General features: G+C 39.7%; 1 protein-coding gene across 1 annotated transcript in view; it reads left to right on the forward strand.

The window, feature by feature from the left end:
• Positions 1-27510, forward strand: part of ZYG11A (zyg-11 family member A, cell cycle regulator) — a 77763-nt gene that overhangs the window by 12066 nt on the left and 38187 nt on the right. The window contains 2 exon segments of the mRNA XM_027602077.2: positions 4382-4547; positions 26340-27091. Coding sequence (XP_027457878.2) covers positions 4382-4547; positions 26340-27091 — 918 coding nt within the window.

Here is a 27510-nt window from a genome sequence, read left to right on the forward strand (position 1 = left end):
GCCACCCAGGTGCCCCTAAGAGGTTCTTAATATAAAATTACAGGGGATACTGACAAGTAAATATCTGCTGTTGTTGATCAAAAATTAAAGCCTAAACAAGGAAAAAAAAAGTACCAGTAAAGATTAAACAACTAAATAGATGTGATGCCATTTTATTGAGCAGTAAAAGACTGGGGAAGTTCAGTTTTCTACATGGTGAATTTGATGTATTTGTGACAGTTAAGTAGACATGTCAGGGAGGCAACTGGGTATCTAAGACTAGCTTAACGAGAGATACGACCTGGGGATAATCTGGAATTCATTGGGTTTATAGATTAATACCTATTTATTTTTAAGTAAAGTCTTTTCCAGCATGGGGCTCAGACTCATGACCCCGAGGTCAAGAGTCGCATGTTCCACTGACGGAGCCAGCCAGGTACCCCTATAGATGAATATTTAGAGTCATGTAATCAGTAGTCAAATAATACAGAGGTAGAGGCATTAGTCGTTAGTGGTCTTGGTGGAGGGTGGAAACCTAATAGAGTGATTTGAAGAATGAATGACATAGGATGTTTCTCTAAAACATACACTGATTTATGAAATAAAAACCAGTAGCAGATTACTGTAGTATAATTCTGTTTGCATAAAGTTCACAACATGGAGAACTAAACAATATTCAAGATGATTGTCTCTGGGTGAAGGGTTGGGAAATAACATCAGGGAGGGACACAATAAGGGACTCCAACCATATTGGTATGTTCACTTTAAGCTATGGGGTATATAAGAATATTTTTTTAAAAAGATTTTATTTATTTATTTGACAGAGACACAGTGAGAGAGGGAACACAAGCAGGGGAGGGGGAGAGGGAGAAGCAGGCTCCCCGTGGAGCAGGGAGCCCGATGTGGGGCTCGATTCCAGGACCCTGAGATCATGACCTGAGCTAAAGGCAGCCGCTTAACCGACTGAGCCACCCAAGCGCCCCTATATAAGAATATTTAAAAATAGATTTATATTGTTTATATTTTATTACATTTTTATATTTGAATGTTTGATATCTTATATGTGGATTTAGTCTTTAATATACAGTATTTTTAAAATGGGGCTGTCATGTTCAGCAATATGGCAAATAATGTCAGAAGGTCTTAAGACTAAATATTCAGGATAAACTGTTACAAACACTCTCAAAGTAAGAGAAATCCCCAGCATTCCCACCTAATTCAGAGAAGCTGGAAAACAACACTGTAAGCAGACCCTGAAGTTTTGATATTTACCAATGTCAATAACCAGGGATTGGAGGCTAGGCTTTTCCCAAAACCAGGTAGGGAATTTGAATGGAGACTGTAACTATAACTATATGTATAATATAATTAATATGGGCTAACAAAGGCTGGCTTTACTTTAGTGAACTGGTATATCTAAAAAAAATCTGCTTATGGGAAAGGGAATTGGGGAATCTTGTCAGTTTTGGCTTGGATTTTGAGTGGAAAGCTATCTCCTAAAAATTTGCTATCACAGGCCTGTCTTCACACAAATTCAGCGTTTTATTTTATTTATTTTTAGTTTTTTTAAAGATTTTATTTGTCAGAGAGCACAAGCAGGGGGAGCGAAGCGGCAGGCAGAGCAGAGGGAGAAGCAGGCTCCCCACTGAGCAAGGAGTCCGATGTGGGACTCCATCCTAGGACTCCGGGATCACGCCCTGAGCCAAAGGCTGCCGCTTAACCGACTGAGCCACCCAGGTGTCCGAAATTCAGGGTTTTAAATGACATATGTTGCTTGGTTCAGGAAATCTGTAGCTGAGAAATTATCAAAGTGATCCCTGGTAATGCCCCTGGGGTAACTGGTGTTTAGCAGAATCTCTCTGATGTGACATATATTCTACTCAGGCCTCATAGGAGTCCTCCAAATAAAATCCCACTAAAGATGCACTCACAGTCTTGATTTATAAAGCATTAGTCTCCATGAGTAAAAATCAATGACTAAAAGAGTTATATTCCAGGAGACCTCAGAAAATGGAATTGTGGGGCACCTGGGTGGCTCAGTCAGTTAAGCAACTGCCTTCAGCTCAGGTCAGCAATAAAGAGGAACTAATTACAAAAACACACAACATGGATGAATCGCGAATGCATTATGGAAAGTGAGAGAAATCAGATTCAAAAGGCCTACATACTGTATGATTCTATTTATATGACATTTTGGAAAAGGTAAAACTCTGGGGACAGAACACAGATTATTGTTGTATGGGGATGGTGGGAGGGAGTATCTACAAAGGGACACTAGGGAATTTTGGGGTCATAGAACTGTTCTCTATATTGTGGTGGTACATGATTGCGTTTGTTAAAACTTACAGAACTAAGGATACAACAAAAAGTAATTTTTTTGCTATATGTAAGTTACACCTCAATTAAAAGAACAAAAACAAAAATGAATAGGAAAAAGTGATTACAGTAGTCCCCCTTTATCTGAGGTTTCACTTTCTGTGGTTTCACTTACCCGAAATCAACTGTGGTCTGGAAGCAGGTGATCTTCCTCCTGTTGTATTGTCAGAAGGTCATTAGTGTCATTTACCTAACTACATTTCATCACATAGGCATTTTATCATTTCATATCATCACAAGAGGGGTGGATTATAGTACAATAAGATATTTTGTGAGAGACCACATTCATATGACTTAATACAGTAGGTTAATCTCTTACAGTGCCTAATTTATAAATGAAACTTTATCATAGGTATGTATGTATAGGGAAAAATAGTGGGTATAGGGTTTGGTACTGTTGGCAGTTTCAGATATCCACTGGGGTCTTGGAACGTATCCTCTGCAGATAAGGGTGACTACTCTATAGCATGTGAACTTATCGGAGAAAGTCAGTTATGAAGAGGAGTAACTGAAGAGAATATGGGGGTCAGCAGAAGGTTTTTTTGTTTTTAAGGTATATAGTAGTGCATAAGTTATATGTTAAGAATGATCTATTTGAGGGGCACCTGGGTGGCTCAGTCGTTAAGTGTCTGCCTTCGGCTCAGGTCATGATCCTGGAGTTCCAGGATCGAGTCCTGCATCAGCCTCCCTGCTCAGCGGGGAGTCTGCTTCTTCTGATCTTCCCCCCTCATGCTTTCTCTCTCTCTCTCAAATAAATAAATAAAATCTTAAAAAAAAAGTGATCCATTTGAGGAGAGTTTGAAATATGTGTGTACGAATGAAGAAATGACAAGAGGAACCAAGGCAAAGAGGGATGAAATCCAGTCAGCACATAATGGAAGTGTTGGCTTTTTCAAGGAGGTACATGTTCTCCATGTAAGAGGAGAATAAAGAAAAAATCCATGTGGCTTCCAGCTAAGTTTAATGGTGAGATGGCTTCATTTTTCTCAGTGAAGTGAGTCAGATTATGATAACAGCATAAAATGTGTTTGAGGAACAAGTGGAAGCCAAGGAATAATTCTTGCTTGATGTTGGGAGAGTACGCTGTCTGGAAGAGATCTTGTGAACAGAGCTGTTGTCTCAGAGCTACTGAGGGCTCATTTGAAGTTAAATGATTATGAATTTCCTGTGACACACTATGTTATGTGAGTCTTTCCCCTCTCCATAGATGATTAGCTGCTGCGTGTTGCTATAAAAACTGGATAGTGGAGTTCTTCCAGGAATGGAATTTTGTCTGGAAGAGGGAACAAGGAGTTGAGGGTATTTGCAAAGCAGTAATTTAAACTTTGGACCATGGAGGTCAAAGAATTATTCCATGTTGAAGCCTTTGACAAAGGTAACAACCTCAGTTTGGCCTTTGTCTAATACAGTTGTGTCTAACACAGTGCCATGCCTTTCAAATTGTTGAATGAACAAATGCCAGTTTCTCTTAGAGGAGAAAGGGACCATAGCTCTCACCTCTCTTATGGTTCTCATCCTTCTACAGCACCCTGGGTATAGCAGCCCTTTACATTGTGAACACTTGAGGATAATAATAGGCTTTCCTTCTTATCCTCTGGGACATAGTAATCACTGAATAAATATTTGTTGAATGAATGGCCATGTGATCTCTGCTTGAGTTGTCCCTTGTGTTTTATTGAAATTGTCGGATTTCTTGGTTTTATTCCCCACTAAACTGTAGCTCCAAAAAGATTAGAACTATATTTTGCTCATCCTGTATTTTCAGTGGCTGGTACAGAACAGGTGATGAGTGAAGGATTGAGAGAACTTAATTTTTTTCAAGTTAGAACAAAGTATAATAGATAAAATTTTCCATTCAGTTAACAGTTGGAATAAGGTGGTTTCATTACATATAGATCATATAAATCACTATTAGGGTAAAGAGAATGTATCTTCAGATATCCTCATCAAGTAATTAGATGTATTTTGCATGACCACTTTTATGTTGAATTTTTGTAGATGTATTCTAACAAAGTTTGTTTTCTAGGAGGAGGCATCTCCCTACTCTTTGGTCAATATCTGCCTGAACGTCCTGATTGCTAACCTAGAGAAATTGTGTTCTGAAAGATCTGACGGAACCTTGTGCCTTCCAGAGCACTGGAGTTTCCCTCAGGAAGTAGCTGATCGATTCCTTGGGGTAATGACATGGCAAGGTAAAGATAAAGCTCCTTTATTTTTATTTAATTTAATATTTTTTGATAAGGCTCCTTTATATTGTACTCTTATAGCACTTTACTATTTGAAAAGCACTTTCATATACAATTTCTGTTTTGCTCCTCACAACAAGTGGATGGGAAATAAGGAAATTATTACCATTTTATTTGTGTGGAGATTTGAATCTCTGAGTCTTTTGGGGATCCCTTGATGGAAATTTATCTTGCTTCTAGGCTTATGGCTATTGGCTTAGCAGAGTGAAGATGGTGGGGAACTAAACCAAGTTCCCACTCCTCCATCTGCTCTCCAGCTTCTGAAATGCTGTTGCTGTAGTTTTGTCTCCTACTCTTTTTTTTTTTTTACGTTTTACTTAAGTAATCTCTACACCCAACATGGGGCTCGAACTAATGACCCCGAGATCAAGAGTCACATGCTCTTCTGACTGAGCCAACCAGGTACCCCTCCTACTCTTTTCATTGTGAATATGAGATTTTAAAAAAAATTTTCTAGGGCACTGGGTGGCCCAGTTGGTTAAGTGACTGACTCTTGATTTCTGCTCAGGTCATGATCTCAGGGTCCTGGGATTGAGCCCGCATCTGGCTCCACGCTTGGTGAAGTCGGCTTGAGATTCTCTCCCTCTACCCCCTCTGCTTGTGCTCACTTGCTCTCTCAAATAAATCTAAAAAAAAAAAAAAAAACCCTTAGAAAATTTTTTCCTTTACTTCCCACTGTAGTCGGGCCTTCAGGGGCTATGTTTAATTTACCATGTTACAGTTTTTTTTTTTTTTAAGATTTTATTTATTTATTTGAGAGCAAGTGAGCAAACATGAGCCAGGGGAGGGGCAGAGGGACAAGCAGACTCCCTGCTGAGTGGGGAGCCTGACACGGGATCCCGAGATCATGATGCTTAACTGACTGAGCCACCCAGGCACCCCTACAGTTTTTTCTTACTAAGAAGGCTTTTTTGTAACAAATTATTGAGAGATAATTTCACATACTATATAATTCCCCCTTTTAAAGTGTACAATTCAGTGGGCAGGGGTTTGTTTTGTTTGTTTTTATCACAGATTTGGGCAACCATCATCACAATCAATTTTAGAACATTTTCATCATCTTTTTTTTTCTTTTAAAGATTTTATTTATTTATTTGAGAGAGAGCATGAGAGAGAGAGAGAGCATGAGGTGGGGAGGGTCAGAGGGAGAAGCAGACTCCCCGCTGAGCAGGGAGCCCAATGTGGGACTCTATCCCGGGACTCCAGGATCATGACCTGAGCCGAAGGCAGTCGCTTAGCCAACTGAGCCACCCAGGAGCCCAACATTTTCATCATCTTAAAAAGAAACTCCTAACCCGTTTCCCCAACCCTAAACAACTACTCATCTTCTTTCTATCTCTATGAGTTTGTCTTTTCTTAACACATAATATAAATAAAATCATGCAGTATGTGACCATTTATGTCTGGCTTTTTTTACTCAGCATAATATTGTCAAGGTTCATCCATGTTGTAGCAGCAGTCACTACTTCATTTTTATGGCTATGATATTCCACTGTATGACTGTACCACATTTTATTCATTTATCAGCTGATGGACATTTGGGTTGTTTCTGCATTTTGGCTATTATGAATAATGCTGCTTATAAACATTCGTGTACACATTTCTGTGTGGAGATATGTTTTCATTTCTCTTGGGTGTGTACCTGGGAGTAGAATTGCTGGGCTAAACAGCAACTCTATGTTTAACTTTTTGAGGAATTTCCAAATTGTTTCCCAAAGTGGCTGCACCATTTTATGCTTCCATCAGCAGCATGCAAGCGTTCTGATTTCTCCACAACCTCACCAAAGTCATTGTTTGACTTTTTGATTATAGCCATCCTGGTGGGTGTTAAGTATTTATTGTGGTTTTGATTTGCATTTCCCTAATGAGTAATGATGTTGAGCATATTTTTATATGCTTTTTGGGCATTTGCATACCTTCTTTAGAGAAATGTCTATTCAGATCCTTTGCCCATTTCTTAATTAGATTGTCCTCTATTATTGAGTTGTGAGACGAGATTTTTTTTTAAGATTTTATTTATTTAGAGTGTAAGCAGGGGGAGAGGCAGAGGGAGAGAGAGAATCTCAAGCAGATTCCATGCTGGGTGTGGAGCCCATCGCGGAGATCCATCCTATGACCCCGTGATCATGACCTGATCCGAAACCAAGAATCAGTTGCTTAACCAACTGAGCCACTCTGAGCCCCAAGAGTTTTGTTGTTGTTTTTTTTAAAGATTTTATTTATTTGACAGAGAGCACAAGCAAAGGGAGAGAGAGGGAGAAGCAGGCTCCCTGCTGAGCAAGGAGCCCGATGTGGGACTTGATCCCAGGACCCTGGGATCATGACCTGAGCCGAAGACAGATGCTTAACCGACAGAGCCACCCAGGCACCCCAAGTTTTTTTTTTTTTTAACGAAGTATAATTGACATCATTAGGTGTGCAACACAGTGATTCATTGCATATGTTACAAAATGATCACTTTGGTAAATCTAGTTGCCATCTGTCACCATACAAAGATTTTACACTGACTATATTCCCTATGCTGTACATTATGTCTCCATGTCTGTTTTCTTTAAATATTCTAGATGCAAGTCCCTGATCAGTTATTGGCTCGCAGTTATATTCTTCCATTCTATGAATTCTCTTTTCACATTGCTGATAGCATTCTTTGACTCACAAAAGTTAATTTTGATGAAGGCCAATTATTCTGCTTCTTTTATGGCTTCTGCTTTTGGTACCCTATCTAAAATTCCATTGCCAAATCCAAGGTCCTAAGTATTTACACTTGTATTTTCTTTTTCTAAGAGTGTTGGTTTCTTCTCCCTTAACACACTCTAAGGTTTTTGATCCATTTTGAGTTTATTTTTGTATATGGCATGAGGTGTAAGAGTCCAGCTTCATTTTTAACATGTTCCTGTACAGTTGTCCCATCACTATTTGTTGAAAAGTCTACCTTTGATTATTGAGTGGTCTTGGCACCCTTTTTATTATTTTTTATTTTTACTTTTTTTATTTTTAAAAATTTAAGTAGGCTCCACACCCAACATGGGGTTTGAACTCACAACCCTGAGATCAAGAGTTGCAAGCTGTATGGACTGAGCCAGCCAGGTACCCCTGGCCATCCAGTTTTTTTAAAAAGATGCCAATGGGGTGCCTGGCTGGCTTAGTCAGAAGAACGTGAGACTCTTGATTGCAAGGGTGTGAGTTCAAGACCCACACTGTGTATGGAGATTACTTAAAATCTTAAAAAATATATTGGAAGACCAGAAAGGCACAGGTTTATTTCTTACTCTCAGTTCTGTTCCATGGAACAATATATCTGTCCTAATGTCTCTATGACTCTGTTAATGTTGCTTTGTAGTAAATTTTGAAATTGGAAAGTGCGAGTCTTCCAACTTTGTTCTTTTTAGGATTGTCTTGGCTATTCTGGGTCCTTTATATTTCCATATAAATTTTAGAACCAGTTGGTCAGTTTTTTTGTTTTGTTTTTTTTAAGAATTTATTTATTTGAGAAAGAGAATGCACATGAGAGAGCACAAGCAGGGGGAATGGCAGAGAGCAAGGGAGAAGCAGACTCCTCACCAAACAGGGAGCCCAATGCAGGGCTTGATCCCAGGACCCTTAACCGACTGAGCCACCCAGGCGCCCATCCCAGTTGGCCAGTTTCTACAAAGAATCCAGCTGTGGTGGGGCACGTGGGTAGCTCAGTCATTAAGCGTCTGCCTTTGGCTCAGGTCATGATCCCAGGGTCCTGGGATTGAGCCCCAAGTTGGGCTCCCTGCTCCGTGGGAAGCCTCCTTCTCCCTCCCCCACTCCCCCTGTTTGTGTTCCTTTGTTTGGCTTTGTCTCTGTCAAATAAGTAAATAAATAGTAAAAATAAATAAAAAATAAATCCAGCTGTGGGGCTCCTGGGTGGCTCAGTCAGTTAGGTGTCTGCTTTCGGCTAGGGTCATGATCCCAGGGTCCTGGGATACAGCCCGGTGTTGGACTCCCTGCTTGGTGGAGAGCCTGCTTCTCCCTCAGCCCCCCGCTCGTGCTCTCTCGCCATCTCTCTGTCTCTCTCTCTCAAATAAATACATTAAAAAAAAATCTGTAGTTTAAATAGCCAACCCAAACTCAAGAATGAAAGATTTCAAATTGTTAAGATGGCAAAACACTGGTGAAAATAATTAAAGAGGATCTAAATAATGAGACACCATGTTCCTAGATCAGAACACTTAATACAGTTAAGATGGCAATACTCCCCAGATTTACATACATATTTGATGCAATTCCATTTCAAATCCCAACTGGATTCTTGTTTTTTGTTTTTTTAAGATTTTTTTTTTTAATTACTAGATTTTTGGGGCACCTGGGTAGTCCAGTTGTTAAGCGTCTGCCTTCGGCTCAGGTTATGATCCTGGGGTCCTGGGATCGAGCCCTACATCGGGCTCCCTGGTCCACGGGAAGCCTGCTTCTCCCTCTCCTACTCCCCCTGCTTGTGTTTCCTCTCTTGCTGCCTCTCTCTCTGTCAAATAAATAAATAAAATCTTTAAAAAAAAACTAGATTTTAAATTTTTAAAAAGATTTTATTTATTTGAATGAGAGAGAGAGAGCACATGAGTGGGGGTGAGAGGCAGAGGGAGAGAGAGAAACAGACACCCAGATGAGCAGGGAGCCTGACGCAGGGCTTGATCTCAAGACCCCCGAGACGGATGACGGGTACTTAATCAACTGAGCCATCTAGGCGCTCCTTTTTTTTTTTTTTTTTTTAATTTCCTTCAACAGTGTTTTCTAGTTTATGCATATAAGTTTTACAATTATTAAATTTATTTTTTAGGGGCGCCTGGGTGGCTCAGTTGGTTAAGCATCTGCCTTCAGCTTGGGTCATGATCCCGGGGTCCTGGGATTGAGCCCCATGTCACACTCTGTGCTCGGCGGAGAGTCTGCTTCTCCCTTTCTTTCTCCCTCTGCCCCTCCCCCTGCTTGTGCGCGCGCTCTCTCTTTCTAATAAGTAAATAAATAAAATCTTCAAAAATTTTTTTTATTTTTTAAGTTTTTGTGTTTTTTTGTTTTGAGAGAGAGAGAGCAAGAGCACATGCACTTGCAGGGGGAGAGCAGAGGGAGAGGGAGGGAGAATCCCAAGTAGGGATTTGATGATGCAGGGCTCGATCTCTTGACCCTGAGATCATGACCTGAGCTGAAATCAAGAGTTGGACACTTAACTGACTGTGGCCCCCAGGCACCGCAGTATTTTATTCTTTTGATGCTATTTTACATGGAATTTCTTTCCTTTCTTTCCTTTCCTTTCCTTTCCTTTCCTTTCCTTTCCTTTTTCCTTTCCTTTTTCCTTTCCTTTTTCCTTTCCTTTTTCCTTTCCTTTTCCTTTCCTTTCCTTTCCTTTCCTTTCCTTTCCTTTTTCCTTTCCTTTTTCCTTTCCTTTTTCCTTTCCTTTTTCCTTTCCTTTTTCCTTTCCTTTCCTTTCCTTTCCTTTCCTTTCCTTTCCTTTCCTTTCCTTTCCTTTCCTTCCTTCCTCCCTTCCTCCCTTCCTCCCTTCCTCCCTTCCTCCCTTCCTCCCTCCCTCCCTCCCTCCCTCCCTCCCTCCCTTCCTCCCTTCCTCCCTTCCTCCCTTCCTCCCTTCCTCGCTTCCATTTGACAGAGAGTATGAGCAGGGAGAGGGGCAGAGAGAGAGGAGGAGCCTGACCTGGGACTCAATCCCAGGACCCTGGGATCAGTCAGAGGCTTAACTGACTGAGCCACCCAGCCGTCCCTGGAATTGCTTTTTTAATTTCATTTTTGGATTGTTCATTTTTAATGAACAGAAATACAATTTTTTTAAAAAATACAGGCTCCACACCTAATGTGGGGCTTGAACTTACGACCCAAGATTAGAGTGGCATGCTTTACTGACTGAGCCAGCCATCCCCTACAATTGATTTTTTTTCTTATGTTGATTATAAATCCTGGAAACTTGCTGAACTCATTTATTAATTCTTAACAGTTTTTTAGTGGATTCCTTAGGATTTTCTATTATAAGATGTCATCTGCAATGAAGATAGTTTTACTTCTTCTTTTCTGTTTTGGATGCCTTTTATTTAATTTTCTTTTCCAGTTTCCCTGGCTAGAGCCTTCAATGCAGTTTTGAAGTATTGAACATTGAAGTTGAAGTATTGAAATGGACATGCTTATCTTTTTTCTGATCTCAGGGGGAAGGCATCTAGTCTTTCACTATTAAGTATGATGTTAGTTTTGGGGTTTTGGTAGCTGCCCTTAACAGACTGAGGAGGTTTCCTTCTATTTTAGTTGTTGGACATTTTCATCAGGAAAAGTGTTGGCTTTTTCTTCATATGTCAAAATGCTCATGGTGGTTTTGTTTTTTATTCTATTAATATGGTGTATTATGTTAATTCCTTTTTGGATACTAATGCGGTCTTGCTTTCCTGGGATAAATCCTACCTGGTCATGGTGTGTAATTCTTTTGTATGTTGCTAGATGGTTTGCTGCTATTTTGATGAGGTTTTTTTTTTTCTTTTGAGATTTGTCCATTATTTTAAAGGATTATTGGTCTGTTCCGCTTTTGTGATGTCTTTATCTGGGTTTGGCATCAGGATAGTACTGAGTTGGGAGGTGTTCCCTCTTCTGTTTTTTGGAAGAGTTTGAAGAATTGTTATGAATTCTTTAAATGTTGGTGGAATTCACCAGTGAAGCCCTTGTGGCCTCCTTGTGTGAGTAGGTTTTTTTGTTTTTTGTTTTTTTTTTTCAAGTAATCTCTAGGCCCAGTGTAGGGCTTGAATTCACAACCCTGAGATCAAGAGTTGCATGCTCTACCAGATGAGCCAGCCACATCCCCCTGTGTGGGGAGTTTTTTTGTTTTGTTTTATTTTAAAATTTTATTTATTGGATGCCTGGGTGGCTCAGTCAATTAAGCATCTGACTCTTGATTTCAGCTCAGGTCATGATCTCAGGGTTGTGAGATCAAACTCCACATCAGGCTCAGTGCTCAGCTCAGAGGCTGCTTGAGTTTCTCTCTCCTCCCTCTGCCCCTCCCCTTCCCGTCTGCCCCCCTAAATAAATAAATAAAAATCTTCAGAAAATTTTCTTTAAAAAGATTTATCTATCTTTGTCTATCTGAGAGAGATGGAGAGCAAGTGCCTGTGAGCAGGGGGAGGGGCAGAGGGAGAGAACCCCCTCCCTTTTTTAAAGATTTAATTTTTATTTGTCAGAGAGGGGGAGCAGCAGGCAGAGGAAGAAGCAGGCTCCCCGCTTAGGAAGGAGCCTGATGTGGGACTCGATCCCAGGACCCTGGGATCATGACCTGACCCAAAGGCAGATGCTTAACCTACTGAGCCACCCAGGTGTCCCAGAGGGAGAGAATCTCAAGCAGACTCCCTGCTGAGCATGGAACCAGATACGGGGCTTGATCTCATGACCCCAAGATCATGACCTGAGCCAAAACCAAGTCGGATGCTTAACCAGCTGAGCCACCCAGGCGCCCCATGGGTAGTTTTTTGATGATGAATTCAATCTATTGTTATAATAATGAGTATTGTTATATTGTCTATTCTTTTTTTATTTTTAAAAAAAATTTTTTAAAAGATTTTTATTTGAGAGAGCACAAGCTGGGGGAGAGGTAGAAGAGGGAGAAGCAGACTCCCCCTTGAGCAGGGAGCTCTATATGGGGCTCAGTCCTAGGACTCAGTCATCATGACCTGAGCCTAAGGCAGATGCTTAACCAACTGAGCCACCCAGGTGCCCCTATTTTTCTCTTTTTCTCCCCATTTTTCTTGTTAAAGATTTTAGTTTAGTGTACAGATTTATTTATTTATTTTGGTGGGGAGAGGGGCAGAGGGAAAGGGAGAGAAGTAGACTCCCAGCTGAGTGAGGAGCCGACCTGGGGCTTGATCTCATGACCTTGAGGTTACGACCTGAACCAAAAGGAAGAGTCAGATGGTTAACCAACTGAGCTACAGGTACCCCACGATTTTATTTTTACATAATTGCTACATCCAGTGCAGGACTTGAACTTAGAAGCCTGAGGTCAGGAGTTGCATGCTCTACTTAATGAGCCAGCCAGGTGCCCACATAATCTATTTCTTGAGCAGTTTTGGTAGTTTGTGTTATTCTTTGAACTTGTCCATTTCATTTAAATTATCTAATTAATGGCATATGATTGTTCTTAGTATTTCTTTATAATATTTTATTTCTACAATGTAAGTAGTTCTGTCCCTTTTCATTTCTCATTCAAGTAATTTGAGTCCTCTCTTTTGGTTAGTCAAGCTAAAGGTTTATCAATTTTGTTGATCTTTTCAGAGAACTAACTTTTGATTTCATTCTTTTTTTTCTTTGTTGTCTTTTCTATTCTCCATTTCATTAATTTCCGCTCTAATCTTTATTATTTCCTTCCTCCTACTCACTTAGTTTGCTTTTTCTTTTCCTCTGTGTATTAAGGAAGAAGGTGAGGTTATTGATTTGAGATCTTTTTTTTAATGTGATTAGAATGACAGATTTTCCTTAAGTACTGCTTTAGCTGCGTAAGTTTTTGTGTGTTGTCTTCACTCTGCATTCATCTCAAATAACTTTTGATTTCTTTCTTCCTTTTGATTTCTTCCTTGGCCCATTCTGTTTTTAGGAGTGTATTGTTTAATTTTCACATAGTTGTGATTTCCCAAGATGTCTTTGTTATTAATTTTTAATTTATTGTAGTTGGAGAACATACTGTGTTTTATTTCAATTCATTTAAATTTATTGGGATTTATTTTGTGGCTTAATATATGGTTGTTTCGGGAGAATGTTCCATGTGGTCTTCAGAAGAATGTGTATTTTGCTGCTACAGGGCCAGTTACTCTGAAGATTTCTGTGAGATCTAGTTATTTGTTTATAAAAAGATTTATATATTTGAGAGAGAGAGCATGAGTGGGGGGAGGGAGGGAGAAGCTGAAGCAGACTCCCCACTGAGCGCAGAGCCAGCTGCAGGACTCCATCCCAGGACCCAAGATCATGATCTGAACCGAAGTCAGCCACTTAACCAACTGAGTCACCCAGGCACTGCTGAGATCTAGTTGTTTAGAATGTTGTTTTAATTGTCTGTTTTCTTGTTGGATCTTTTGCCTACATTGATAAAGTTTTGAATCCTTTTTGTTATTCATGCTAAATAGGATACACCTGTACTCTTAAGAAATTTAACAGGGAAAAAAGAAAAAGGGGGGTGGGTGACTTTTTATGAGGGTGCAGGTGGGGGAGGGGATAGCATGGACCTATTGCGTGGAAAAAGAGAAAAGCCAGTGAAGAGGGAAACATTCAAAATATAAGAGCTGAAAATTGATGACACAAGGTCCTGGTGGTGACTGAAGGACAAGAATCATGAGCCTAGGTGTGTAGGGTTTGCCTCAGAAGGAAGAAATGACAGATAACGAAAAGGAAAATAGCGAGGGTGGAATAAGAGCTGTGTTTGATGTTGGTGCGGAGGAATGTCATTCTGAAAGATTCTAAGTTATTTGCTGGCCGAGGGGAGGTGAGGTGATAAAGAGAAGGAGATAAAAAGATTTATTTTTCCAAGTTGAGGTTGGAGATAACCAATTTGTAAAGTCAGTGTTTCTTGACTCACTCAATTTATTTATGGGAGGCAGGACCCTAGTGTTCAGGGATCCATAGGATAACTTCAGAAGGGTACAGTTCCTGGTGGATTGGGTGACTGAGGCTGAAGATTGGGAAGTTTCGTTCTGTGGTTTAATTAGGAACAACCCCCCCCCATCAGTTTTTCCCAATTGAGATAAGCAATATATCAGCCATATGTTATTAAGTTTATATAATAATAAAGCCATTAAAGTTATAATGGCTAACATTTTGACAGACACTGTAGTAAGAACTTTTTGTATATACTGTTACCTCTTTTTTCCCCCCTCTGTTATCTCTTTATAGATGAAGAAACCGAGGATCAGAGAGATTAAGTAACGTTTGGTTCAAGGGTCATATAGCTCAGAAGTGGCAGTCAGGATTTGAGCCAAGGCCCTCTGGGTCCAGACACAGTGGTTTTTTGTTTGTTCTTTACCATGCTGTCTGTGCCTTCATATGTTCACTTCATGTGCTGAATTGTTTGGCTAGAATTTTCCTAGGTGACAGTTTGATAACCTTTTCAAGAGACTTGTGGCAAATTTCTTACAAATAACTATGTGCATATAGCTATTTTTACTTCTTAATTTATCAAGTCCCTACTACTCACCAGACACTGTGCTAGGAGCTAAAGCTATGAAAATAAACCCCGAGCTCTATTCCCCTTAAGGAGTCTCTGAAAGTGCTACTTTGTATTCAGTCCCCCCCCATTTTAGGTATTCAGTGTTATTTATTTTATTGTATTTTTTTTTAAGTAGGCTCCATGCCCAACATGGGGCTTGAACTCATGACCCTGAGATCAAGAGTTATACGTTCTACTGACTGAGCCAGCCAGGCACCCCTCATATTTACTTTTAATATAAAGATGCTATATGCCACCAGTTAAAAATTTTGCAAAAAAATTAAAAGAAAATGCATTTGGGGCGCCTGGGTGGCTCAGTCGTTAAGCGTCTGTCTTCGGCTCAGGTCATGATCCCAGCATCGTGGGATCGAGCATTGGGCTCCCTGCTCAGCGGGAAGCCTGCTTCTCCCTCTCCCACTCCCCCTGCTTGTGTTCCCTCTTGCACTGTCTCTCTCTCTCTGTCAAATGAATAAATTAAAAAAAAAAATCTTACAAATGAAAAAAAAATGTATCCTATGATGTGGCTTTTACCCTCGGAGCGGCATATATTCTTCAGAGTGTATATAGTTTAGTAAGAAAAGAAGATAAATTTTATATCTTCTAATCTCTCTGTAGCTTTGAGTTTTTAAAAACTCTATTACGTAAATGTTTTGAAATGTACAAAACTAGAGAAACTAAACCTCAGTATATTCAACTTAGACATTATCGACTCATGTCCAATCTTGTATCATCTATACCTCTACCCACCCTTGTACTGCCCCCACATATTTTGAAGTAAATCCTAGATATTCTGTCATTTCAACTGTAAGTGTAGTTGGGGAGTGGGAACTTGTTTGCATGTGTGTGTGTATATATATGTGTGTGTACGTATATGTATATACATAACACCATAATTTTAATCTCACACTTAAAATTCTAATATTTTTAATATTATCAAGTATATAGGGAGTGTTCATTTTGACTGTCTTACAACTTTATTTTTTTAAAAGATTTTATTTTATTTTTTTTTTTGTTTTTTAAAGATTTTATTTATTTGAGAGAGCGCACAAGAGCCAGGACAGGGTGAGGGGGAAGAGCGGGGGTGGGGGGGGGTGAGAAGAGAAGCAGACTCTCTGCTGAATGGGGAGCTCCAGGCAGGGCCTCGATCCCACGTGACCTGAGCCACACGGGTGCCCCTTATTTATTTTAGAGCGAGAGAATGGGGAGAGGGACAGAGGGAGAGAATCCTGAAGCAAGCTCCCTGCTGAGCATGGAGCCCACAGGGCTTGATCCTAGGACCCCGAGATCATGACTTCAGCTGAAATCAAGAGTTGGCTGCTTAACCAACTGAACCACCCAGGTGCCCCTGTCTTACAACTTTTAAAAAACCTTTGTTTTAATTAGTATCCAGGTGATGTCCATATATTGTGATGGTTGATGGGGTTTTTAGGACTCTTTTATATTTCTTGTATTATTTTGCAATATGCATGTTGTGCGTGTATTTCTATCTTTGTATGTGTATTTTTTTAAGACTATTTTTTAGAGGAGTTTTAGATTTACAACCGAATTGAGAAGGAGGTACAGAGATTTCTCATTAATTCTGCCCCCACACATGCATAGCCTCTCCTGTTGTCAATATCACTTATCAAATGGTACTTTTTTTTTTTAACCAAGGGTGACTCTACATTTGACACATCATAATCACCTAGAGTCCATGTTTTACCTTAGGGTTCACTCCTGGTGTTGTGTATTCTGTGGGTTTGGATGAAAGTATAATGACACATTCATCATTATATCAGAGTATTTTCACTACCCAAAAAGTCTTCTGTCCTCTTCCTATTCATCTCTTCCTCCCATTCCTGGCAGTCACTTATCTTCATACTGTCCCCATATTTTGCATATTTGGAATCATACAGTATGTAGCCTTTTCAGATTGGCTTCTTTCACTCAGTAATATGTGTTTCACCATGTCTTTTATAGTTTAATAGCTTATGTCTTTTTTCTTTTTTTTAAGATTTATTTTTTATATTCTTTTTTTTAAGATTTTATTTATCTGAGAGAGAGAGAGAATGAGAGAGAGAACACGAGAGGGGGGAGGGTCAGAGGGAGAAGCAGACTCCCTGCTGAGCAGGGAGCCTGATGCGGGACTCGATCCTGGGACTCCAGGATCATGACCTGAGCCAAAGGCAGTCGCTTAACCAACTGAGCCACCCAAGTGCCCTAAGATTTATTTATTTTAGAGAGAGAGAGCACACAAGCAGGGAGAAGGGCAGTGGCAGGGGCAGAGGGAGAGGATCTCAAGCAGACTCCCTGCTTAGCATGGAGCCTTACTCGGGGCTGGATCTCACGACCCTGAGATCACGACCCAAGCTCAGACTAAGAGTTGACCACTTACTGACTGAGCCACCCAGGTGCCCCCTAGCTCATGTCTTTTTAGTGCTGAATAATAGTCCATTGTCTGGATGTGCCACACTTTATTCATTTACCTACTGAAGGATGTCTTGCTTCCAAGTTTTGGCAATTATGAATAAAGCTTCTATAAACATCTCTGTGCAAGTTTTTGTGTAGGCATGTTTTCACTTCCTTTGGGAATGCGAGTGCTAGATCATATGGTAAAAATATGTGTAGTTTTGTAAAAAACTGACAAACTGTCTTCCAGAATGGCTTAGGTACCATTCTTCGTTCCCACTAGCAATGAGAGAATTCCTGTTGCTTCACATTCTGCCCAGCTTTGGGTGTTACCAGTGTTTTGAATTTGGGCCATTCTGATAGGTGTACAGGTATACAGTAGTGACTTCTTGTTGTCTTAATTTACATTTCCCTAATGACAGATGATGTGGAGCATCTTTCTGAATGCTTATTTGCCATCTACATGTTGTCTTTGGTGAGGTGTTTGTTCAGGTTTTTGGCCCTTTTTTTTAATTGGGATGTTTGTTTTCTTACTGTTTTTTTTTTTATTGTTATGAGTTGTTTGTATATTTTGGATAAGTTATTTACCAGATATGTGTTTTATAATGATTTTCTCCCAGTCTGGCTTGTCTTTTAATTCTCTTGATATACTCTTTCACAGGGCATAAGATTTTAATTTTTTTTAATTAATTTATTTGAGTGTGAATGAGAGTAAGAGGGAGAGAGAACATGAGGCAGACTCTGCACTGAGCACAGAGCCTGACATGGGGCTCAGTCCCATGACTGTGAGATCACAACCCGAGCTGAAACCAAGAGTTGGACACCCAACCGACTGAGCCACCCAGGCACCCCAAGATTTTATTTTAATGAAGTCCAGCTTATCAATTATTATTTTTTATAATTTTATTTATTTAAGTAATCTCTAACCCCTCCCATGGGGCTCTAACCCATAACCCTGAGATCAGGAGTCATATGGTCTTCCAACTGAGCCAGCTAGGTGCCCCTCAATTATTTCTTTCATGGATTGTGTCTTTGGTGTTGTATCTAAAAAGGCATCACCATACCCATTGGTTTTCTCCTATGTTATCTTCTAGGAGTTTTATAATTTTGTGTTTTACATTTAGGTGCTGCATGATCTGTTTTAATTTTTGTGAAGGGTGTTAGGTCTGTGTCTAGATACGTGTTTTTTTGTTTTTGTTTTTTTCATGTGGATGTCCATTTGTTCGAACATCATTTGCTGAAGATACTGTATTTGAGCCATCGAATTTCCTGTGCTCCTTTGTCAAAGATCAGTTGACTATTTCTTGGCTCTCTCTTCTAGTCCATTGATCTCTATTCTTTCACCAGTACCACACTGCCTTGATTACTGTAGCTTTTATAATAAGTCTTGAAGTTGAGTTAGTAGTGTCAGCTTTCCAAGGTCGTTCTTCTCTTTCAGTATTATGTTGGCTATTCTGTGTCTTTTGCCTCCGATTTAAACTTTAGAATCAGGGTGCCTGGGTGGCTCAGTCGGTTAAGCATCTGCCTTCAGCTCGGGTCATGATCCCGGGGTCCTGGGATCAAGTCCCGCATCGGGCTCCCTGCTCAGTGGGGGGCCTGCTTCTCCCTCTCCCTCTGCCTGCCATTCTGTCTACTTGTGCTCTTTGTCAAATAAATAAAATCAAAAAAAAAAAGGAAAAGATTAAAAACAATTTAAAAAATAAACTTTAGAATCAGCCTATTGATATTCACAAAATAACCTGCTGGGATTTTTCTTAGGATTGCATAGTATCTGTAGATGAAGTTGGGAAAAACTGATAACTTTTTTTCTTTTTCTTTTTAATTCCAATGTAGTTAACGAACAGTGTTATATTAGCTTCAGGTGTACAACTTTGTGATTCAACAGTTCTGTACATCACCCTGTGCTCATCACAAAAAGTGTATTCCTTAATCCCCATCACCTATTTCACCCCCCCACTCCACCCCCCCCACCCCCCGCCCCGTAACCATCAGTTCTCAGTAGAGGCTGTTTCTTGGTTTGTGTGGGTCTCTCTCTCGTTCTTCCCCTCTCCTCATTGTTTTGTTTCTTAAATTCCGTATGAGTGAAATCATACAGTATTTGTTTTTCTCCAACTGACTTATTTCATTGAGCATTACACTCTCTACCTCCGTCCATGTTGTTGCAAATGGCAAGATTTCATTCTTCTTTATGGCTGAGTAATGGGAAAAACTGGTATCTTGATGATATTGAGTCTTCTTATTTGTGAACATGGAATATCTCTCCATTTATTTAGTTCTTTGATTTCATGTTTTCTAGTCTTCCTCATATAGATCTTGTACGTATTTTATTAGGTTTATACTTAAGTATTTCATTGTTTTGGGGTGCTGATGTAATTGTATTTCTAGAAAGGAGTGGTGAGAGGGGACATCCTTGCCTTGTACCTGATCTTATTAAAAATTTTTACTTTCTCACTACTAAGTAGATTAGTTGTAGATTTTTTTTTTTTTTTTTTTTTTTTTTTTAAAGATTTTATTTATTTATTTGACAGATAGAGACACAGTGAGAGAGGGAACACAAGCAGGGGGAGTGGGAGAGGGAGAAGCAGGCTTCCCACTGAGCAGGGAGCCCGATGTGGGACTCGATCCCGGGACCCTGGGATCATGACCTGAGCTGAAGGCAGACGCTTAACGACTGAGCCACCCAGGCGCCCAGTTGTAGATTTTTTTGTAGGTAGGCTTTTCAAATTGAGCAAGTTCCTGTAGTTTATTGAGATTTGTTATTAGGAATGAGTGTTGGATTTTGTCAAATGCCTTTTTTTTTTTGCGTCTATTGATATAATCATGTGATTTTTCTTTTTTCAGTCTGTTGATATGATGGATTACATTAATTGATTTTTTTTTGCATTTTATTTTACATTAATTGATTTTTGAATATTGAACCGGCTTTCCCATACCTGGGATAAATTCATTTGGTTGTGGTGTGGAATTCTTTTTATACATTGTTGGATTTGGTTTGCTAAGATTTTGTTGAGGATTTTTGCTTCTGTGTTCATGAGATTTATTTGTCATTAGTTTTCTAACATCTGTGTGGTTTTGCTGTTAGGGTATTGCTGGCCTCAAAGAATGAGTTAGGAAGTATGTCCTCTGCTTCTATCCTCTGAAATAAATTGTGGAGGACTGGTATAATTCCTTGTTCAGTGTTTGGTAAAATTCGCCAGTAAACTCATCTGGACCTGGTGCTTTGTGTTTTGGAAGGTTATTAATTATTGATTTAGTTTCTGTAACAGGCTGTTCAGATAATCTATTTCTTCTTGAGAAGTGTGAGTTTTGGCAGATTATGTCTTTCAAGGAATTGGTCCATTTATTTAGTTTATTGTATTTGTGGGTATAGAGTTGTTCATAGTATTCTTTTCTTACCTCCTTTTTTTTTTTTTTTTTGCTTTTTCTTATCCTTTTAATAGTCAAGGGATCTAGAATGATGTCTTCTCTTTCATTTCTGATGCTAGTAATTTGTCTCCTGTCCTTTTTTTAGTTAGTCTGGCTAGAGGCTAACTTTTCTTTAATTAGCCTGATTTTTTAATTTTTATTTATTTGACAGAGAGAGGGAAAAAAAAAAGCACGTGTGCACAGGTGCACAAGCAGCGGGGAGCAGGAGAGGAAAAAGCAGGCTGCCCACTGAGGAGGGAGCCCGATGCAGGGCTCAATCCCAGGGTCCTGGGATCATGACCTGAGCCGAAGGCAGATGCTTAACCTACTGAGCCACCCAGGTGCCCCAGTTAGCCTGATTTTTATAGATCTTTTCAAAGAATCAGCTTTTGGTTTTGTTGAATTTTCTCTATCAATTTCTGTTGATTTCACATTTTCAATTTTCTTGATTTCTGTTCTAATTATTATTTCTTTTCTTCTGCTTACTTTGGATTTAATTTGTTCTTTTTCTAGTTTCCTAAGGTGAAAACTTAGATGATTGATTTTAGATCTTATTTTTCCTAGTGTATGTGTTCAGAACTATAACTTTCCTTCTAAGCACTGCTTTCACTTTATCCCACAAATTTTGATAAGTTGTGTCTTCATGTAGTTCAAAATTTAAAATTTCTCTTGAGATTTCTTCTGTGATCCATATGTTTATTTAGAAATGTGTTGTTTAATCTCCATGTATTTGGGGATTTTCCCGTTTTTTTTTTTTTTCAAAGAAACATGGTGGTTTGTTATGTAGAGTTTTTCCAGTCTGGATTTTGCCATTGTTTGACAGTACTATGATTTTTGACTTTTCCTCTGATCCTTGTAATTCCTCTAAATTGGAAGTTAGATGTAGAGGCTTGATCAGATTCAGGTTTGATGTTTTTGGTAGGGCCCAATACTTAAGGGGGTTAATTAAGTTTGGTTGTCTGGTTTTGTGACTTTGGTGGCCATAAATGAGCATTACGTAGATTCATGAAATCATCAGGGATTCTTGTATCTTTGACTTTTAGTATTAATTACTCTTGACGTTTCTGACTTAGAGTATTCATTTTTTTTAAAGATTTTATTTATTTATTTATTTATTTGACAGAGAGCACAAGCAGGGGGAGGAGTGGGTAGAGGGAGAAGCAGGCTCCCACTGAGCAGGGAGCCCAATGCGGGACTTGGTCCCAGGACTCTGGGATCATGATCTGAGCCAAAGGCACACACTTAACTTACTGAGCCACCCACGTGTCCCGAATATTTCATTTTTCTGTTTTTTTTCCCCCTTGTATCATTGGTTACTCTTCCACAATTTCCTTTGTATGCTGTTGTTTTTCTGTATGTATCTTAAGTGTTTTATGTTCCTTGAGGTTCCATCTTGGGTACCCATCTCACTTTGAACGTTCCTTAGGCCTTTTTTTTTTTTTTTTTGGTTTAGCTACCACTTCTACTCTGATTCCCCAGAGTTCCCAGCACATTTCTATTCTAAACTTGAGAACCATATATCCAGGATGCATCCTGCTCATGCTGTATTTCTTTTCTGGGCTGCTCAATCATCAGATTCTTCTGGTTTTCTTCCTGCCTCAGTGGCTGCTGCTAATCTGTTTCCTTATCCAGCTTCCCTTGAAAGGAAGTACAAATTAAGGTTTAAGAGTTCTGGTTCTGGTGTCAGACCATTTGGGTTTGTACACTGTCATGACTATTAGATATGTTTCCTTGGGCCAGTTACTTAACTTTCCTATGCTTCAACTCATCTGTAAAACGTGACCACTAATAATCCCTTCCTCATTGGATTTTATGAGCATTTAGAGAGTTTAATATATCTAAAATGTTTAGAACATTCAGCAGCTGTTATTTGCTAATATGACTTATTCCTCATTCTACTGACCTTAAATCTAGATGTTTTCAGTACTTCATCCTTGCTCCTTCTCTTTCATTCCCGTATCATCCATTCCCATAGCTTTAAATACTGTCTCTATGTCAGTTAATTCCAAGTGTTTATCCTTCAGTCTCGTAGGTTTAAACTCTATAGAATCTAGAATACCTCAGCTGATCTTTGGGGAATCCTGAAGGTGGAACAATTACTCAGATCTGTATAGAGTTGGAATGTGAGGGCTGGACCTTTATACCTCCCAACTCAGTATATGGGTCTGCATGGGAAATGGTGTGACCTTGGGTTATTTTAGCTGATGTCCCATGGATGAGGGCTCTTAGCTGGTGGCACTCCCAACAGCTCTAGTAGTAAGTCCTTTGTTCCTATAAAGGATCTCGGTGTCCCATTACAGCATCTACTGTACTACCATTTCCCCCATCTCCAAAATGACTTGGCCATCCACCTCCTTGTTTAATGACTTAGAAGGAGTCATTTTTCATTTTTCCTTCTTCTCTCCTTGGTTCTTTTGAAACATTTTCTACCTTCAAAATATCTGTCTCAAACATTCTTTTTCCTCTTAGCTCCTATTAATGACACCTTTCTCTTTCCTCTCCCCTGACATCACAAGTGCCCTCCTTACCTCCTCTTTTGCCCCTTGCCAAGCTCTGCCACATAGCAAACAGCCCTCTTAACAGATCTGGCCACTCCTCTGTCACCCTTGAAAGGCTTCTCCTTGTACTTAGGATAAAATGTCAATTTTTTGCCCTGGTCTGCAAGATCTGACTTTTGCTTTTGTCTCAAATCTGTCAGATGCTGGTATCCCCTTCATCAGCCGTGCTTTAGTCTCATTGGTTTCCTCTCATTTCACAGAAAAAGCCTATCTGTTTCCCATTATCAGGTTTTTAGCTCTTCCTTCCATCTAGAATGACAGTGACCTTTACCTTTCACGTCCTTTAGGTCTTAGCTTAAAACATCACCTCCTCAAACTCCACAGAGAGACAGAAAATTCTTGTTACCCTTCTTTCTTTCCTTACCCCTGTATTATGTTCTTGTTTCCTTTAAACACTTACTACATTTTTTAAAGTTTTTATTTAAATTCCAGTTATTTAACATACCATGTACTATTAGTTTCAGGTGTACAGTTTAATGATTCAGCCATACATCACCCAACACTCATCAGGACAGGTGCACTCCTTAATCCCCATCACGTATTTATAACCTGTCCCCCCCTTCTCCCAGTAACCATCATTTTGTTTTCTATAGTTAAGGGTCTGTTTCTTTTTTTTTCTTTTCTCTTTCCTTTTCTTTCTTTTGAGAGAGAGAGAGAATCCCAAGTATGCTCCCCACCCAGGGCGGAGCCTGCCTTGGGGATTGATCTTATGCCTGAGATCATGACCTGAGCTGAAATCAACAGCTGGACACTCGACTGAGCCACCTAGATGTCCCAAAAGTCTTTTTCTTGGTTTGTCTCTCTTCTTCTTTTTCCCCTTTGCTCTTTTGTTTTCCTTTTTTTAAGCAGGGGGAGCAGGAGAGGGAGGAGCAGGCTTCCTGCTGGGCAGGGAGCCTGATGTGGGACTCGATCCCAGGACCCTGGGATCATGACCTGAGCCGAAGGCAGACGCTTAACGACTGAGCCACCCAGGCGCCCTTTTGTTTTGTTTCTTAAATTCCACATATGAGTGAAATCATATGGTATTCATTTTTCTTATAACTTATTTTGCTTAGCATAATACTCTGTAGCTCCATCTATGTTGGTTACAAATAGTAAGATTTCATTCTTTTTTATGGCAGAGTAATATTCCATTTGTGTGTGTGTGTGTGTGTGTGTGTGTGTGTGTGTGTACGTGTGTACGTGTGTACACATGTATATGTATATGTATATACATACCTCCCTTCTTTATCCATTCATGAGTCAATGGACACTTGGGCTGTTTCCATAATTTATCTGTTGTAGATAATGCTGCTGTAAACATCAGGGTGCATGTATCCCTTTGAATTAGTACTTTTGTGTTCTTTGGGTAAATACCTAGTAGTACAATTGCTGGATCATAGGTAGTTCTATTTTTAACTATGTATTTTTTTTCTCACTATATATATATATTTTTAAATGTTTTATTTATTTATCCATGAGATTCAGAGAGAGAGAGAGCGAGAGGCAGAGGGAGAAGCAGGCTCCCCGCAGAGCAGGGAGCCCGATGCGGGACTCAATCCCAGGACCCTGGGATCATGACCTGAGCCAAAGGCAAACGCTTAACCATGTGAGCCACCCAGGCGCCCACGATATTTTTAATATTAGTAGTTTTCTGCTTGTTCAGTGTTCTCCCTCTAGGGTGTAAACTCCGTGTTGGGAGGAGCCATGTTTGTCTCATTCACCATTCTTAGCACTTAGCATAGCTAGCACTTCACATACAGCAAACACCCACTATTTGTTGGATAAATGTATGAATGAATGTACTGAATTCTTCCTCAAAGTCTGAAGTATAGGGACTTCCTTCCTCCTGTCTTGGTAGCATAACCCAGTTCAAACTCAGAAGCTGGGAATCAGCTTATGTATATATATATATTTTTCCTCAGTTCTCCCCCAGTCTGTTCAGCCACCATGTTCTGTCAGCCTTAGTTTAAACTTTTATTTCACATTATAAAAAGCATTAATAAAATCTTGCCCCATCTCACTCCCACCAGACACCATCTTAATTATTTTATAGTCACATAATTGGTTTTTCTTTTTTTAAAAGATTTTATTTATTAGAGAGAGAGCAAGCATGAACGGGGGAGGGGCAGAGAAAGAGGGAGAAGCAGACTCCCCGCTGAGCAGGGAGTCCATCGTGGGCTCAACCTGAGCCGAAGGCAGATGCTTAACTGACTGAGCCACCCAGGCACCCTGGTCTTTCTAAAAATATAATTGTGACCATTTTTTTTTTCCTGCTTCAAAATTGAATTGTCCATAGCTTTGTGTACAGTCCCCCATCTGCCTTTACCTTGCTTTCCACTTTCCTTCCTTGGTTTTACACGACTGTGTCCCAGTAGTGTTGATCTACTTAGGGCCTTTCCAAATAATCTGCTGGTCTATGCCTCCTTGTCTTTGATATGTCCTTCCACCCTTCATCTTCTCCCCCCACTCCCCCAAACTGATATTTAGTCTTCAGAACTTTTCCCAAAGTTAATCTCATCTGTTCTAGTTCAATAACTGGTACAAATCAGTACTGCACGTAATACACTATTATAATCATTTATTTGCCTGATGTGCCTTCCGAGACTGGAACTCCTTGTGGCCACAGGGGTCTAATCACCTTGTGTGCCGATTACTTAACACAGGATCTCACACATAGATGTTTAGTAAATCTTTTCTAAGTAAAATCTAATATAATTCATTTATTTTATAGATGAGGAAAATGAGGCCCAGAGAGGTAAGTGAATTGTCAGAGGCTATTGATTAATTTGGTTAAAAGTAATCATTAGTAGTGTTATTTGTATATTATATATCCCGTACTTATTTACCTATTTTCTTTCGTTTTTTTTTTTTTTTTTTGTGAACAAGGTTATTGTGGATAAAACTGGGCTCTGGAGTTGAACTGGTTTTGATTCCTGATTCTGCTACATATTTTGGCTTTGAGCAAGTTACTTAACCTCTTTAAGCTCTAGTTTCCTCACTTATGATAGTAGTAATAATAGTATTATAGTATTATTATGGTATTATAAAGAATAAATGAAGTAATCTGAGTAAGGGGTTTAGAACAATGCTTGGCACAGAGTAAGCAGTAAATATAGTCACTGTTATTAGCATCTGTCATTGTTCATTGGCCACAATGCCTGCTGAAAAAGGCATGAGATTTAGTTATTATTACAGCTGGTTTTGGTTCTCTTATAGGCAAGCTGACTGATAGAACAGCAAGCATTTTCCAGGGCAACCAAATGAAACTGAAGCTGGTCAATATTCAAAAAGCTAAAATCTCAGCAGCTGCATTCACAAAAGCCTTCTGCCATCACAAAGTCATTGAGCTAGATGCTACTGCTGTGCACACTGACCTCCCAATTCCAGACATCATAAGCGGACTCTGCAGCAATAGCTGGATCCAGCAAAACCTTCGGTGTCTCCTATTGGACTCGGCAAGCATCCCTCGAGATTCAAGACTGCTCTTCTTTGGCCAGCTCATTGGTCTTCGCATTTTAAGTGTTTTCAATGTTTGTTTTCATAGTGAAGACCTGGCTAATGTTTCTCAGTTACCAAAACTGGAAAGCTTGGATATCTCCAATACTCTGGTCACTAATATCTCTGCACTCCTTACCTGTAAGGATCGACTCAAATCTTTGACAATGCACTATCTGAAATGTCTGACTATGACCAAACCACAAATTCTTGCAGTTATTAGAGAACTTAAATGTCTGCTTCACCTTGATATTTCTGATCACAGGCAACTCAAATCAGATTTAGCTTTTCATTTGCTGCAGCAAAAGGATATTCTGCCTCATCTTGTGTCACTGGATATTTCGGGGGGCAGTTGCATCACCGATGGAGCTGTAGAACTGTTTATACGGCAGAGACCTGCGATGCAATTTGTGGGACTGTTGGCTACGGATGCTGGTTATTCTGACTTCTTTACTGCAAAGCAAGGCTTGAGGGTTTGTTTTTTATCTGAAATAAGTTTGTTTCCTTTGTTCAGAAGGTTACTAGGTTTTTGTTGTATATAAGAATGTACACGAGGGGGCGCCTGGGTGGCTCAGTTGGTTAAGCGACTGCCTTCGGCTCAGGTCATGATCCTGGAGTCCCTGGATTGAGTCCCCACATAGGGCTCCCTGCTCAGCAGGGAGTCTGCTTCTCCCTCTGACCCTCCCCCCCCTCATGTGCTTTCTCTCTCTCTCATTCTCTCTTTCTCAAATAAATAAATAAAATCTTTAAAAAAAAATGTACACAAGGTATTATGGTTACAGAGACAGATAAAAAAATCCTTAAGGAGCTTAATAATTACTCTCTAGCTACCAAACAAGATATGATCCTGGCCTCCAGGTCTTCTAGTCTAGTTTGGTATGGTAAGTATAGC

This window comes from Zalophus californianus, chromosome 4 (assembly GCF_009762305.2).
Source record: "Zalophus californianus isolate mZalCal1 chromosome 4, mZalCal1.pri.v2, whole genome shotgun sequence".
NCBI lineage: Eukaryota > Metazoa > Chordata > Mammalia > Carnivora > Otariidae > Zalophus > Zalophus californianus.